The sequence below is a fragment of the Ptychodera flava genome, chromosome 12 (assembly GCF_041260155.1).
Source record: "Ptychodera flava strain L36383 chromosome 12, AS_Pfla_20210202, whole genome shotgun sequence".
Lineage (NCBI taxonomy): Eukaryota > Metazoa > Hemichordata > Enteropneusta > Ptychoderidae > Ptychodera > Ptychodera flava.
The window spans coordinates 9,221,824-9,238,908 of NC_091939.1; the positions used below are offsets into that span (position 1 = coordinate 9,221,824).

Consider the following 17,085-nt stretch of genomic DNA (forward strand, 5'->3'; position numbering starts at 1 on the left):
TCTTTTCCGGGCCGATTCATTCTCATTACCCCATACATATTACAATGATTATGACTAATAATAGCAATGCCAGAAATGGTAAATTCGTCGATGATTATGTTGTTGGATAAAACTTGGTTACCTGGTTGTGATGGGCGTAATTGGAAGGGGTGTCCCCCAGAACAAATTATATCGGACGTGTAAGCATTACATATAGCGACCGGAATATAGATTGCCAAGGGAAAAAAAATAAACTATTCTCGGACGGGATTAATTTAGACTTTCAATTTTAGGCAAGAACGAACATACCAAAATGACATCTTTCTCGATAGTTTCTCCAGGCACACTACATACCTTCCATTAGTTTCAGTTAGCAATCTCACTTTGCACAACTTTCTGCATATATTCCGTACCAGTCTTGGCCGCTATTGTACTAGATAAGTTTGTCACTGAACGAATTCTTATTGTTTGTCGATATTTCTGACTTTTGGACCATATTTACACACCAAGTCGTAAAAGAATTGACGATAAGCATGAGGTGTTAAAAAAAAACACCGCTGTTTGTCGAACAGATACCGTATCTGCCGAGAATAACACGTTGGACATATGTGAGCAAACACTGACGGAAGGAGTCACTTAAAAGCGACGTCAAGTGTATACAACGCCCATAAGCTTAGTTGTAGTGCGAACAACGCCTCTCAGGAGCTAAGACACGCTCCAACAGCATATTATGCGATATCGCTAAGATATTCTCCAAAGCAGGTAAGGTCTTACCAAGCGGTAAACTTAGCTTTTTTACAATAAAAGTAGGTTGCATAAATAGACCCAATTTCGTGCACCGACCATACCACAAACTTCTTCCGTTTCACGTCGTTTACTTGTAGTTAGGCAGAGGTGTTATAGTCAACGACAAACAGCGGACACAACATCGACATTGGATGTACAAATATTGCCATATAGGACTCCAACCATTTGTGGCTCACTATGCCCACGCCAATATGGTCAAAGGTGAACACTGTCCTACATATAAATTATTTGACATGCCACTGTCAGTCAATCAAATGTAAGATTTTGTCAACAGCTGTCTGGTCCTTTGATTTGGTGTGTTTTCAGGCTTTTATCTTATTCTGAACAGGTGTATGGTAAAGTGCGGTGAGTATTGCCAAGATCACAGCTATAAGCACACAAAGACAAATGGCCATTCGATCTGACGTCGACGAGTTTATACCCAATTTACATTCATTCTAAAATTTCGATAATCATCGACTACCGATAAATTTGGTTTGTCTTTGGTTTCCTTTTCGACCAATTGTACAATTCTCACCCTGTCTCCTTTTGAAAGAACCCAGTCGAGCTTGGTTATTTGAATATACATGCGGTAAAGTTGAGGCAAAAATACCTTACTTGGCCATATCAGTGTATTTCAAACCAAAATACCCGTCCTTATCTTGTCATTACTAATTTGACATGCCTGGTCAGATGGTATGACCAAATCTGGACCACACCGTGCCTAATTTATTGGATTAAGCAAATTTTCAAATTAATCATAAACCATTTTTATCGGCCATAGTCTATGTATAGCGGTCCTGACCGCTTCCCTCGTGAACTCAAGCTATTAGACGACGAGGGGTGACAAGATTTGATTTGCTTTCTTCGCGGGCTTGGCCAGTGGGGTATGTCCACTTCAAGAGTAAATATTGAGGTGTGTCGGCACGATGATCAACATCATCAACAATATTTTGATAGCTTCACAGTTTACTGAGCATTCTTCTTCAACATGTAAACCAGAAAAGAGACAAAGTTGGTTATATTTCTTAATCGGATGCTACCATTTTAACTAAATTAAACATTTTATTTGTGCTTGTCTCTCTATGAATATAAGGGAATCTTCGGTCAAGCCATCTCTGACACACAGACATATCTTCATGTCAGAGAACAATGGGATCGCATTCCGGAATATCATTAGCAAAGAAAGTGGTAGAGAGAGAGAGAGTTCAATGGTTCACGCTAGCTATCTCGTCAACGTCAGTGTTACAATCGAGCTTTTTAAAATTCAATTACATTCAATCTGCACACGTGTTACTGAACGGGCTCGATCAACGAAATATTCATTTTAAAGTAGGGAACGGGGAAGATTTTGTCCATTTGTGTCAATGTTAGAAAATCGAATTCAAGGCCTGTATAAAGTTCTTTTTCGGTTCGACCTTATTTTCCTTTTTTTTTCTAACATTGACAAGGTTCACAGCCTCCTTCAAGAAGAGTTTACACATCATTCTAGAAATCAGTGTCGGTCTACAGAATTAACGAACAAAACTTCCACAGTGATTGTAAATGGAGGATGGTACAATGTGACTCAGTGAAGTTTCTATTCCAAGAAATGAGTAATTTCAAAAAGAAATATTAACGTTACCGCATAAAGTATTCGACTGATTCAGAAGCCGACGGGGTCGCATGTGTAACCTACTTGAGGAGGGGGATAACTTAAATTGAAGTTCTGTTGCGCTAATGTGGCCCTCAGGTCACTGTAAACAAACAACACACCGCTTTTAGTTCAGCCTTTACTATTTGCAGGGGTTAACTGAGTATTCGCTACTGGAGTTTTAATAAATTAATAATTAATGCGCCCTCATGAGCCACTTCTTACTTTGAAAAAACCTTAGTTGCAGTGACCGCCATCTGAAGGGCGCCTCGGAATAGCGGAGTCGAGGCTGGTGCAAATCAACACCGGTAATTACCAAGCTTGAATTAAGAATCAACAGAGTATTGAAGACATTCTTGAGAATGTATAGGACTTTAATTTGTCTAAGCCTTTTCGCCGCTTCTGTTTTCGCATCAGGTAAGTTTAATTCCACTTATATTCGAGATTGATTTAGCGTTACATTGACAGTGGCATTATCAATAGACGGTACAGTTTGTTCATCCCTGAGGTCAACGGACCTCCTACTTGACCGAGAAATCTCTGAGTTACCTTCAAGTTGTCTTGAAAACCTATCATATCATGTCGCTAACTTCAAATATGTCCACTTTCGGCTTAAATTTGACCATGAAACCCCATTTCAACCATGTACTATGTATTTACCATGTCTTTGATTTATGGTATTTACATTCGAAAATATAATTACCCTCAGCCTTTATATTGTCTCTACCATTGGCTAATCAGACAAAAGGGAAAGTTTCCGAGACATCTTTTCACTGAATGATTATTTCACGAAGAAAAAGGGAAAAAAACACTCCTGTGAAGTTTTGTCCCATGATCGAGAACAAAATGTCGGTGTAATGAGGTTTTTTTCGATTACAAATTAACGTTTGGCGACTTCAAAGATGGCCGCTTTGTGTAAAATGCGTCTTTCCTCGTCATTTTTTTTCTGTTATTGTACTTATCGGAGCAGGTCCGATGTAAATTGTAAATTCAACTAAAATGGCATTATGTAAGTGTGTGAGGAGGAAATGTACTAGTGTAGGCGTTCCGTTTAATTACAATGGCTAATGTGTGACAAAGTGAATTTTGTTATCACAATATTTGCCTATCCGGTCTGCGCGTATCCTACACGTAATGGTGTAATGCTTGTTGGATGACTCTAACAAAATGAACACCTAGAAAAATAATTGAAAGGTATGCTTTCTCTGTAGAAAGACAAAAAGCTAACTTTTTATCTTTTTCCCACTCAGGCGGATGGGAGTACACAGGCAATACCGGTAAGTATAATTTTCGTTGTTGCTTGTAATGGTACGCAGTTTCGTCAAAGCAAATTTCGTCTTACATAATACCTTACAAATTGCATCTCTACAGTGTTCGCTTATACAGATAACTTTGCGGAACAAGGATATGACGTACTCTTTACAAGATAGGAGATATACTAAAGATTCGTGTGACAAAATGTGCCTCAAATTTTTTTTGTAAAGGAACCCACTTAATTACTATTGATGACGTCATAGAGATGCTGTATTCACACATCATTTGCATGATAGTACTTCAAGGATTTTTATTAAAACATACGGAACGACGCTGGCGTTACCACATACAGTTTTCTGAAGAGCTTGGATTGCTAGAATTTACAGAAATGAATACATCCAGATTCAGTTCGTCGACAACTATCGTGCTGGCAAAATTGTCGTTTACGTAGGTTTTACACACTTCAGTTCCAGACAACCTCCAAAACATGTGTATATTCTAGGTGTAAATACCTTTAAAGTTACAACGCGCGTGAGCTGAGATAATGTAGGGTATGTAAGAGTGTCAGACCGAATTACTAACCGACTTATCTTATTGCAACTACAGGTTAATGGCGCTAAAGTTCACTTTGGTAACTTTTGCTCAGTCGCGCTGCATATGATAACCCTTGCTCGTAGAGAGATTTCTTTACACGAATTCTGCCAATATTTCTCATTGATCACAGTAAATATAAGGCCCCCAAAAAAAGAAATGTTTCTGGTCAGGCCTTCTTTAAAAAATGGTGCGGCGACGCGAATTTTTTTTTATTTTTTTTTATTTTTTTTTCTCCTCAAGGGAGGGAGGAGGGTCCAGTTTTATAGTTTTATCAATATAGTCACATGTATACTGTTCATGCAGTCACTGATCATGTGCCCCAAAGAATTTCTCTTTCTCTTCAGCCGTTTTGGTTGGTGTCATAGTAATCAGTACGTAGTTTGCCATGGCCGCCGGCCACAAACAGAAAAAAGGTGACGCGCTGTTGTTCAAGTGACGCGCGTGCTGACCAGAAACATTTCTTTTTCTTTTTTTGGCCTAAGCTTCTTTTTGAACGTTTACAAGTTTGCATTATTAGTTTTTCTTTCATCGTGGGGCGCAAAAAAAGGATATCTTAGATATCAACGCATCTGTTGATATCGTGAGCATTGAGTCATATCTATCTAATTACGAACATGTGATACTATTTGAACCGTGAATGCTTCGTCAAATCAACACACCGAACAAAGTCCCACTTTTCACATTGTTTTTGTCAAGTTTGTAATTCTTTAGCAAGTCAGCCATAGTTCTGAAAGAGTAGGAGACAAACATGTCTTCGTCCTCGTGCACAAACAGAAAAGATAAAGATAGCGGTAACACTTTGTGGTGTCTGCTTGCAATAAGGACTACACGTAACTATCGGCGGCAGTGGCAAAACAACGAACCTATGGGCAAACCATAGCTAATTTATATTTGACATTCGTTATATTAAGCATAGCAATTTTGCGATCACCATGTTCATAGCCAAACCAAAAGCCAAAAAACAGCGACTTTGTTCATTCAATTCAACATGATATGCAAATGTCCATTCAACGATGAAAACTCACCACATATAAATAATGATTTGTGCGTTATTTTGTCTGGTACTACTTTGCCGAGTACATTCCGGTGTCAGTCTGGACACTGTTATGACGTCACCAAGAACGATGAACTTGCTCGAAGGCAAAGGTGAACAGGTGTACCTGTATGTGTGTCACAGATATCATGATGTCAGCGATATCGCGCGAATCCCTACTGTGAAAATTGTCGCATTGCACCTTGAGGATGCGTTCAAACGATTTCACACAAGTCAGCATATGCAGTAACTTATCATGTGGCACGGGAAATTTCCACTTTACAAAATGACTACAGGGTTACACGTATTGATATCTGGAACGGATTCGGAGACGACGATAGGATGCTGACAAAGTACCCCACCTTTTTGTTCCCAGGCCAATTTAACCTTGATTCTGAAATAAAGTGAAGGGAATAGTGAAAATGATGTTCTCATATTACTAGTAGTCCGCAGATGGGGTCATCATCATATAAATCTTACCTAGCAACACAACAACTTCCGTGATGGAGATCACAGCATGCAGACGATACGGTTACTACACCTACAATTTATTCAATTGCGATTTTTGACAGGCCCCGAGCACTGGGGAGACCACTATGAGCATTGCGGAGGAGAAAGCCAGTCGCCCATTAACATCGTCAGAAAAAATGCCGAGAAGAGGACATGGGGACCTTTCGTCTGGATAGGGATGAGAGGAAAATTATTGGACGAGAGCAGGCCTTCTTCTTTGGATATCATTAATAATGGGCACACGGGTAAGTTGTCCTTACAGTGTAATATATTTGGTAAAATCTGATGTATGCTATTAAGTATGTGTACACATCTATCTTCGCATGTCTGCCTGCACTGTAAAGTTAAGTGTTAAAGGATAGAACACCAATTAAACGCCTTTTTGTAACACTTTTTGAACGCGTCTAGACGTTCAGAAATTTAACACTACGTGTTCAACCAATGTTCAATTTTTTAACACACGTGTGCAGATTTTGAACCCTTCGTGTTCATCAGCATTATATTGAACACCACGTGTTCCATATCTGAACATACGTTGCACATGAAATGCGTTCAAAAAATTGAACGCATTTACGCGTTCAAAGGGCTGTAACACTTTTTGAACGCATGGACGCCGTTCAACGATAAGTGTGTTAAAGGTTAGAACACATGATATGCACTTGTTGAACACCTTTAATTTTGCGCGTTCATGGGGTGTTCAAGCCTGGAAATAACAAAACAGACCACTTATATTCAGTAAAATTATTTTATTTAAAAATACACATAATTCCTTTAGTAAAATACAATTATTTAGTGTCAATTGGGCACATAAACACCGTTGGTGTTTTCCTCTGATAAACTATACAAAGTGGCCATATGGCCACTTTGTAAAGTTTGTCAGAGGAAAACACCAACGCTAATTAACACCTTCCTATCAAAACATAAACAAAAGAAAATCCCCATAAACACTGTAGATCGTTTTCAAACAATATGAACAAAGTAGTGACAAAACAGGTTTTACTTATTGTGGATTACGTTATATGTTCATACTTGCAAAAACGTACGAAAACATCTGTTTGAAAAAGCTAAAAATTTGGCTTACTTGAATATATCACATTTTGATAATTCCTTATGTCTTAAAAATGTCTGAAATGTCTTTAATGTCTCAAAAATACAATTTTGTGTATTTCATCATACTTGTAGATATATGATTAGGAAAATCCCCGAAACCTGTACTCAAAATATTAAATGAATCGTACTGGCCGTTTTGAAGAAAACGCTTGGGATGTAAACATTTGAGGATGATGCCACCACATTCACCTATGATATAAGGTCTACGTCCTTAACAGCAAAGCTAAAATCAGTAACAAACCGTTAACAAAAGATTTCTTGATCTAAAATATAAAATAATCAAAGATTTGGTAGCAGGCTATGATCAACTAAATGTTACTGGCATAAGCCTTCAAAGACGTGAAGTCTCCTTCATCAGATGCCAGGGTGCAATGAAGATTTAAAGCAGAAAGCGACAGAAAATTCAGAGTGGAAATTTCAGAAAATTCCGAATTTTAGTGTACATTTTTCACTGTGAATTTTCTGTGGCTTTCTGCTTTAATTCTTCATTGCACCATTGCATCTGATAAGGGCGACTACAAGTATTTGAAAGCTTATTCTCCAGTAACATTTAGTTAATCATAGCGTTCTGGACATAGCTCAGATAAATTCAGAACAAAAATACAGAAACTTATCAATTCAGTTACTAACCCTCGAAAGTTCAAATCTACATCAGAGATGAACTGAGGTTCTCAAGCTTGTTTCCAGACAGCTATCTGTACACTCATATTCTTCAATTTCTGTACCAATAGCTTCTGTAATAACTCCTGGATTTCACGTTCATCCAACTTTTCACATCCTGAAAATAATGCAACAATAGATAATATGGCGACATGAGACTTCAAATGAAAGACAATTTGGCCTTATTAGGTCAAGGAAAAGGGGTGACTTTTGTATACAGTGCCTCTTTTCGTCAATGTTACAAAATATTGGCTTCTTCGTGTCATCAACTGATGAAAAGTAAAAGCAAAGCCAACTCTCATATGCTAAAACAATATTCTTCGATGTTTAACTAAAAATTTACATGCGATTGTGGTTACTAAAAGACATGTGTAAGCTGTGATTACGCAGCGGTAATGTGGCATATCGATCGCGCTCGGGTCAAGGGTCATCGCTCCAGTGATGACCCTTGACCCGAGTGCGATCGATACCCATGGCCCAAAACACTGCTGCGTATTCACAGCTAGTGTATGGTCCACCAGCCACTGAAAGAAATAAAGGTTTCTTCACGTAGTTAAGCTTTTTCAAAGTACAATACAATTAATTTCGAAGGATAATAATACAGATGCTTCAAAATCCAATACCTTTTAATATTTTGGAGAGAAAACTTACCCTTTCTGGTCTTGCTTTCGCACGATCACGACTTTCAGCGTGTGCTTACAAGAAAAATGTCGCAACTTCCGTTTTGATGCATCATGGGATAAGAAAAGGCACCAAACTGAACACCAAGTGTTAAGAAGTAGAACACCTCTTGCACGCCGATGTTAAAATTAAACGTCCATGGTGGTTTTTGATTTTCTTTTCAAAATTTCAAAATTTCAACCCGTAATAAACGTGTAAAATTATTTTTTATACTTCCTTTTTTAGAAAAAACATGCTTTCAGCAATTTTAGACCGGAGATATTTTTCACTTAGTGGGAAATTCGCTACATCAAAATCCGTGTACGTTTGCCGGACAGCGAGGCAGTAGTAAAGTTAATATAGCCATTGTAAAGTAAAAAACACAAAAGATTGTTAATTGTTTCACAGTATTGTAAAATTTCTGTGATGCTGAGTTTTTGAACACTTGAACGAGATAGTTGTTAACACTATGTGTTCAGGTTTAGAACATCATTGTTAATAATATGAACACTAGTGTTAACCATATGAACACTAACCGTTCAAATTTGAACACTGACATGTACATTTTGAACGCGTAAAGACACGTCCAGCGTCCGCTATTTTTACAGTGTGTATTTCTATCTTTATCTACCTGATATATACGTATACTTGAGATGTACAGATAGCTCCCAGTGTTGTTCGTAGCGTGGTTTGGTAATAGCGGATGAATAAAATTGCACACGTCTACTGATCTGCTTGTATATTTTCTGTTATTCTGTTGGTAATTTTGATACAACGTTTCGTCCTAAAAGTAGGACTTCATCAGGTTGAAGATGTCTTCAACCTGATGAAGTCCTACTTTTAGGACGAAACGTTGTATCAAAATTACCAACAGAATAAACAGAAAATATACAAGCAGATCAGTAGACGTACCTAATATAATATATATATATATATATATATATATATATATATATATATATATATATATATATAATATTAGTTTTTGACTTTTAGGTATGTGTGTGCTCTAATGTATGTACAATGTATAAGGTAATATAGGCCATATGTATGTACGTGTGCATGTTGTATGTATGTATGTATGTATGTATGTATGTATGTATGTATGTATGTATGTATGTATGTATGTATGTATGTATGTATGTATGTATGTATGTATGTATGTATGTATGTCTATGTATTTTTTACGTTTTGTATATGTGAAGAAAATGACATTATGTAAACAGTGAAGAAATCTAAAGCAAACAGTAATAAGAATGTCACTTTCTCATTTTGTTCTTGCGCAGGAAATATAATGCCTCAATTGGTGATGTGCTTATCATACGAGACAGCCTTCCAGTGATCTCTGCTTTCCCCTTGTAAAAAATTAAATGTATTTGTTTTGTTACGTTTATACAGTTCAAGTCAACCTGAAGGGAGATTACTATGTTAGCGGTGGTGGTTTGCCGAGTGCTTACAAAGCGGTGCAGTTCCACTATCACTGGGGAAATGACAGCACTCGAGGATCGGAACATCAGTTGAATGGAAAACGTTACGCTGCTGAGGTGAGCTGTTAGCGATTGTCGTTATTAGCACTCCTCGGTGTTATTAACTATTTTACGTTTCTTGGACACGTTTCTTGCCACGTTTCGTATGAATAATCACGAATTGGCCAGCAAATACAGATGGACGATGACTTATGTGCAGTCGACGTCAAAATTTTCCACTTTAAACCCACTGAATATTTCAGACTATATTTATTACAAACCAAGGCCTTACACAATACATTGATGATAATTCGATATTCTTACATTTCAGATGCATCTGGTGACCTATGACTTTATTCGCTTCAAAAGTTTTGCAGAAGCCGTTGACAAGCCACGAGGATTAGCTGTGTTCGGAACATTTATTGCGGTGAGAAAGTGTTTATTAATACGCACTGTTACGACACTATGTGACTAAAACATATGCACTGACTCTTTAAGGAACCACGTCTTTTACTTGATCAACTACGGCAAAAAAGGAAGAAGGCACCGTATACGGTGTCCGAGAGCACTGCCCCTTTTGGGTACAGATGTACAGCTCAAGCTACAAAGCAAAACTCTTCAATTCGATTTTCCTTGAAATAGGGGAGTTTCCAAAGTTCTACATTTTGGCTATATACTTATGTCAATTCTTGACATTTTATACTCACCGCGTCAAAGATCAAAAGTTCGTATTTGAGGTCAAAAGTTGCGCTGCAGCCAAAAAGGGGGTCAACGGTCTACATTTTTATTAACATTTAGTCAGTAAAAACCGGTATGCGGCGAAAACGGAGGGGGTATAAAACGCTGTACAAATGTGTATACCCGCCCTATGTCAGCTCACTCACCCCGTCTCAGCATTGTGATACCATAGACTGAAGCGGGTGTGATTTTGCCACTTTTGCTTGAGATGTACGGTCTACCCTGTAGATAGTATATACATACGGGTTACCTCGGCCATTAATAATACTTTGCTTGAATTTCACCTTCTACGCGGTGAATTTTGAAAAATTAAATGTGTACCTGAACGATTGGCACAGGTTTGGTCGATTGAATGAAAGCCCAAGAAAAAGATCCGTTTCTGGTTTCTGGAACGAATTTTGCGGGAAACACATGTTCTATTTTAGTTATGGATCCATGGTCTCTGCAAACAAACATATCAGACGGTATTTTAGTAATGTAAGAATTCTTGGGGCATTAATTAATACCCAATCCATCACTTTTTTAGGTTGAAAAGGATAAAGACAACAAAGCCTTAACGAGGTGTTGATGGCGTGGATGAAGTCGAGTACAATGGTAAGTGGCCGCGGGAAAATTAAAGTTTCTGATGTTTGTGACAATATCGTCACAGATCGGCCTCGGTTACTTGGAGTTTGGTCTGGTATAGGAGGATAGTGAGCAGCACGCTTCGTTTTTGGTAGAGCGCCTCAAATTTTCAGCGTATATACGTTGTTGCAAATCGAAAAACTAATTTCTCATACTGAACTCGAGCAGAGCTCAGAGTCTTTATCCATCAGGGTGATGTTAAAAGTCAGCAAAGTACATGTTAAAGTCACTCGTAGTCACTCTTGCACTGACCTGTGTGTAATGCTTGTCTTCCGCCCTCACAGGTGAGAAGTATGATTTTGATACGACCTTCCCGATATTCCCACTGATGTCTGGCAACAAGAAAGTTTTCTACCGGTATGACGGATCGCTAACGACGCCCCCATGCTACGAGAGCGTACTGTGGACAGTGTTCGATGAACCAATCAAGGTCTCGCAAAAACAGGTAATAAGACGTTGGTTGTTGTCAAAGTTCAATTGTCAGACATGTTAGGCAAAACACAAAAAGGCATTCTAAAGTAGATATGAAATCCATAGTAGTACAAAATCTGAAATTTCTCACATAGAAAATCCTCACCCGTGTGAGTACATTTATTTCATACTCTGCAATGGTTTAAATCATCCTCTACCTCTAGCTCGATATCAAAATCAAATTCATTTGTAAAGTAATCAATTTTTAATAACAATAGACAGCAGCAGAAGGACTGGGTTCATGGGACTGTGTCTCGATGTCTAATTCATTAGTAAACAAGATATTCTGCTCCTAGAAATTGAAAGACTTAAAACTTTGGCCTAAAGTTTCTACAAGGAAACCTTACATTATCCCCTTTCGATGTCAAAAATAGCAATCAGGGGTCACCGAGTAAAATTTAAAACTATAGAAACAAATTGACCAATACTTCGGGACTCTCGAAGTTCAAAATGGCCGCTATTCCTGCGTTAACACAATGGAGGAAAAATATACGTTCGATCTCCACAACACTTTAGACTGAAAGATCCGTCGCTCGAAGACGCTCCCTACGCTCCCCTCCTCGTTAAGAGGGGGAGCGTAGAGAGCGCCCTCGCGCGAAAGATATTAATGTCTACACAAAACTATGCCTATGAAAACTCTAATTATTCGATGCCATGAGATTCAAAGTAAGCCTCAACAAGTCTCGAGGTAGACTAAAAAGGAGTTGTAGGCTAAACCTTGACAGTCCGAATATCTCCGAGGCGCACTCTGTCTTGATCCCTGGGATCAAGTCCCAGGCCTTTGAGAAGGCCTTTTGTAAACAGATATAATTCGAAATCTGAATTTTTTACAGTACTTTTGCGGGTTTGCTTTGTCGATTTATTTGCAGATTGTCGGGTAAATAAAGTTGTCACCGTCTTGTTTTAGTGGAAATCGTTAAAACTCGGCCAAATGGGCCTGCAATTAAAATCGGATAGCGGCAGTTTTGAGTTCTATAACAGGTAATTTGTCACCGAAATTTGCCCGGTGACTCGTGATTACTTTTCGCTTCATTGACATGGCATGGCTTACAAAAGGAAATCTTTAAATCTTTCGTTTCAATGCGAATACATTGCCAATAAAAAAACATCTACGGGGAATACATTATTGATAGAGAGGATATGATAACGTTTCGCTGAGGAAATACCGAGCATTTATTTTCTCTCTCTCTCTCTCTCTCTCCTCTCTCTCTCTCTCCTCTCCTCTCTCTCTCTCTCCCTCTCTCCTCTCTCTCTCTCTCTCTCAGATCAATTTCTTTAGGGCGGCAATGAAGACCAAGGTCGGTGACGTTGAACAGCATCATGGAGCGGCGCCGGAGACTCACCATGAACCCGAGTCCTCTGAAGAGCACCATGGGATGGTTGATGAGCATCATGGTGATCCAGGCGCTGGTGCCCATGGAGAGGTTCATCACGGAGGGGCAGAAGATGCTCACCACGGAGGTGGACACCAAGACGCTCATGATGGTGGTCACCACGAGGAAGCCGAAGATGCCCACCATGACGGTGGTCATCACGAGGAAGATCATGATGCGCACCATGGAGGTGGCCACCATCGCCGCAGACGCAGTGGCAAACGGGGCGGCGGTCACGGAAATCCGCATGCTGGTGGTCATGACGACGGTCATGGAGATCCACATGCTGGTGGTCATGACGACGGTCATGGAGATCCACATGCTGGTGGTCATGGAGATCCACATGCTGGTGGTCATGACGACGGCCATGGGGATCAACATGCTGGTGGTCATGACGACGGTCATGGAGATCCACATGCTGGTGGTCATGACGACGGTCATGGAGATCCACACGCTGGTGGTCATGACGACGGTCATGGAGATCCACATGCTGGTGGTCATAGTGACGGTCATGGAGATCCACATGCTGGCGGTCATGACGACGGTCATGGAGATCCACATGCTGGTGGACATGGAGAAATGGACCAACACGGAAATATGGGTCACGGAGCTGCAGGACACGGCGACGGAGGCCACGGAACCGTCGATGCCGGTCATGGTGATGCGGGACACGGCGACGGAGGCCATGGAACCGCTGACCACGATTCCGGAGAAGATAGTCACGAAGCCGGAAAAGGCGCTGATAACAAAAAAATCGTCAATAATTTCAGGCCAGTACAGCCGCTGAACGGCCGCAAGGTGTTCGTCAGCACAGTCCCTAAACCTGCAGGGGCAAAAAAGGTCAGCTCATCTAACGGTGAAGGTGGGGCAAGCTTTGTAGCGCCCTCACTAGTTGTCGCCTTGATAACTTCTATCATTGCTCTTTTTGCAAGCTGATTTCCTGTCTCTGACTTTTTTTATGTGTAGTATATCTAGTCGTACATGGCACAACTTGCATTAATGTCTGACGTCTAACGTCTGACCATGTTTTTTCTCTATGCCTTCATCTGTCGATAACGGCAACTTGACGGTTAAATGTCGAATGTTTGGAGCAGGAAATGTATAAGTTTTTGAGAAGACATTTCTGTTTCAGTTTCAAAGCATCCATTGCAGTTTCGAAAATTGACTTTAAAATGGCCAGTCAATCAATGTGACTTTACGATGCAGGGAAACTTACGTTAACATTTCATAAAATATTTCCACCATGAATTCACCAATGTTGTAGTTTAATTATACTACGAGGTGAGGTTATATGAACTCTACTATGGCAACCAAATGTGTCTGGAAATTTCTAATTTCTCTCTCAAACTTATAAATCATTGATGTTCAACTGTTAAATAGCTCGAACAAATATTTTTATGTAAAAATGATGTTGAATTTTTTCTTTCAGTTTTATCAAAAGGTTAAAATGTAGGATATATTTTGTTACTCCGAGTCGTTTCTTTCAAATCCGCCGCTAGTGATAATCCAGTGTGTACATATGATCGGTGTGAAAATATTATTATGTGGTTTGTATTTTCGTTTGCGATACTGAAATAAAATGTAAAATAGTAGTACAAAATACCTATGTTTGTTTCGTGTTGCTCAATAGCATGCATGTTTGTGCGTTTACATACATACATACATACATACATACATACATACATACATACATACATACATACATACGTACGTACGTACGTACGTACGTACATACATACATACATACATACATACATACCTTATATCTGATTTCATTGCAATTTATAGCAAACCTTTGGACTCTCCTTTGATGAACATTGTAACTTGTATTTTTTCTTTTGTTAAGAGCGTATAGAGCGCCCTCGAGCGACGGATCTTCCAGTCTAGTTTAAGGGGTACGCGGTTCAATCTTACTTTTTAATAGTTTACTGTTATTATTGTGTTTAAGCTGCAGCTGCTTACTCCCCAGAGCGTGTTCGAATATTCTCTATTCACCTTGTCGACGTAGCCTGTGCATGCAGGATATCTAATATGCACTGTTTTTCTTGGAAATGACAGGCCAAAGTTATCATTGCTTGTAAAAAAAAGTTTTAATTATTAAAAACTGGTTCCCACACTTCTAAACTTCTAATTTTGAGCGTCATGGTGTCCACAATATCTTTTTTCTCAAATTAAATCAACATTCGTAATGCAATTACACAAGAGTTAGACGTGGTCAGAAACATAAGCATTTAATTAGACCGATTCAAATGTTTAATATGCCTATCGATGAATTTGTTTGTCTTTCAAAGCATGTCATAGAAACCGCATCCAAAAATAAAAAAGTACCCTCTCCTAGAACCAATGTAGCACACAAACATTTGGCACTTAATAAATCCCAAACACTGCTGTAGCATAAACATATACAAAGACTGCATATGAATTTACTGAACATTCAAAGTGGGGTTCTGAAAAAAAATTCCCGACTATAGCTAATTAGGAGTTTTTCTAAAATTTGATGTTCTGCCGTCCCTGATGACTAGGTAATACGGCAGAATTATCTTGTGTTCAATATAATTCTATTTCTCTATGCAAATTGCATGCCTAAAGCGCTACAAAATGGCCAGCAAAGGCCTCCGGCCCCATTTCATTCACAATATTCTGTGACGGGAAGGTGACACCCCTATTCTTACCTTCCCTGGTGGTTAGATTATTTGTGCCACTTCAATTCTATTCATAATTCCTCTTCTCTCTGCACATTGTTCAGTCTTTCAAAACCTCAGTATGTTTCTTTTGTATTTTTTACCGCCTGGAACAAGCTGAGTCAATAAACGATATTAAAATTATTTGAATAGAACGAATCATAAAATACCCTTTTGTCTATTGTCAATTTTGTACAACTATTAATTTCTTTCCCTCTTTTTGCGTTGAATGTGTTTATATTTGTTATGCCATGTAATGAAAAACATATCAACAAAAAGGAAAGGGGAATGGCACGTTGTTTTTTGCAAGTTTGGAACGTGCCCAAAGTGCCAAAAAAATGAAGATTTATCTAAAAGGAAAGTAAAAAATTGGTTGATAGAATTGGCGGAGTTGAAAATAAAACAATACCAAGCGGAGTAAGGAGACTAAAAATGTTCCCCTATTTACTTTTTACGCCCTAGGATATAAAGCTGTTTATCCAAAAGTTCTCGGTAGTGTCAGTTACATTGAATCATATAATTGACTTTATCTCAGCATGCAGCAGTCTAGCAGGTCAATTTTGGGATGAACAACCTTCACATCTGGGTAAACTTCAACCAAACGAAAAAAATTAAGAGTTTTTACATTCTTTGTAGAAGACATTTACCTACGAAACAATTCGGTATCGGCTAGATATTTTTCTTAAATCAATCGGGACCACAAACCGCAAAACACGGTTTACTTCAAGTTCTTTTACTCTAGCGAAATTGTAATTCAAATTCAGATGTGAAAGATTGGTCAGAAATCAGTTTTCTACAGCCACAGGTATGAAAAGTGAAGCGAGGGGTTAGCCTTAGAATATGTTGTCCCTCTCAACGACGCAGAAAGTGGAGTACTCGGCCGCATGAGGGCGTTCTTAGGCATCCAAAGAGAAGAAATGTTCGCAGGAGCGCTCAAAGTTCCCAAAGTCACCGAATTTATCCGTGTTTTCTAATGAAGAAGACATTTACCAACGAAACCATCCGGTATTATTATTAATCGGGACAACAAACCACAAAACATGGCATGCGTCTAGCTCTTTTACTCCGGTGAAATTGTAAGGTTAATGACCCTTTGTGACCCCATGTCAATCTAAAGTCAAGGCAATCGACTGTTTTGTTGTTTTGTTTTTGTGCTCTGTCTAAACTATTTCCAATATCGGTGGAAAGTTTCAGGCGATCAGTTAAATGCCATGCTCTGTACTTTGCTCAACCGCAAAGATAGCCCGTAAAAAGTATATGAGTTTGAGTTTCTAACTAGAGCATTGCTTGCTGAACTCAAGCTTCACATGTAAAGAATTCTTGAGCAATGATTTTTCTACTCGTACGGATGCGTAAATTGAAGTGAGAAGTTAGCGACAGAAAATGTTTTCACTCTCGAGGAAGCCGAGTCGAGGACCTGGCTGTCGGCGGACGGATAAATAAAGTACTACCAGGGTTTGAGTTTTCTAACCTGATCTAATTTGAGATTCAGATGTTAAAGATTCGTGAGAAA

At 39.0% G+C, this 17,085-nt stretch overlaps 2 protein-coding genes across 2 annotated transcripts; both read left to right on the forward strand.

Annotated features, from left to right (window-relative positions):
• Nucleotides 1-610: 610 nt before the first annotated feature.
• LOC139144912 (carbonic anhydrase 14-like) lies at nucleotides 611-11,017 on the forward strand. The gene is made up of 7 exons (XM_070715739.1): nucleotides 611-741; nucleotides 2,640-2,815; nucleotides 3,649-3,675; nucleotides 5,852-6,034; nucleotides 9,618-9,763; nucleotides 10,017-10,112; nucleotides 10,950-11,017. Exons 2-7 carry the CDS (start codon nucleotides 2,761-2,763, stop codon nucleotides 10,989-10,991), a joined length of 549 nt encoding a protein of 182 aa, XP_070571840.1. The 5' UTR covers nucleotides 611-741; nucleotides 2,640-2,760; the 3' UTR covers nucleotides 10,992-11,017.
• LOC139144911 (histidine-rich protein PFHRP-II-like) lies at nucleotides 10,994-14,491 on the forward strand. The gene is made up of 3 exons (XM_070715738.1): nucleotides 10,994-11,017; nucleotides 11,332-11,492; nucleotides 12,784-14,491. Exons 2-3 carry the CDS (start codon nucleotides 11,376-11,378, stop codon nucleotides 13,825-13,827), a joined length of 1,161 nt encoding a protein of 386 aa, XP_070571839.1. The 5' UTR covers nucleotides 10,994-11,017; nucleotides 11,332-11,375; the 3' UTR covers nucleotides 13,828-14,491.
• Nucleotides 14,492-17,085: the final 2,594 nt, after the last annotated feature.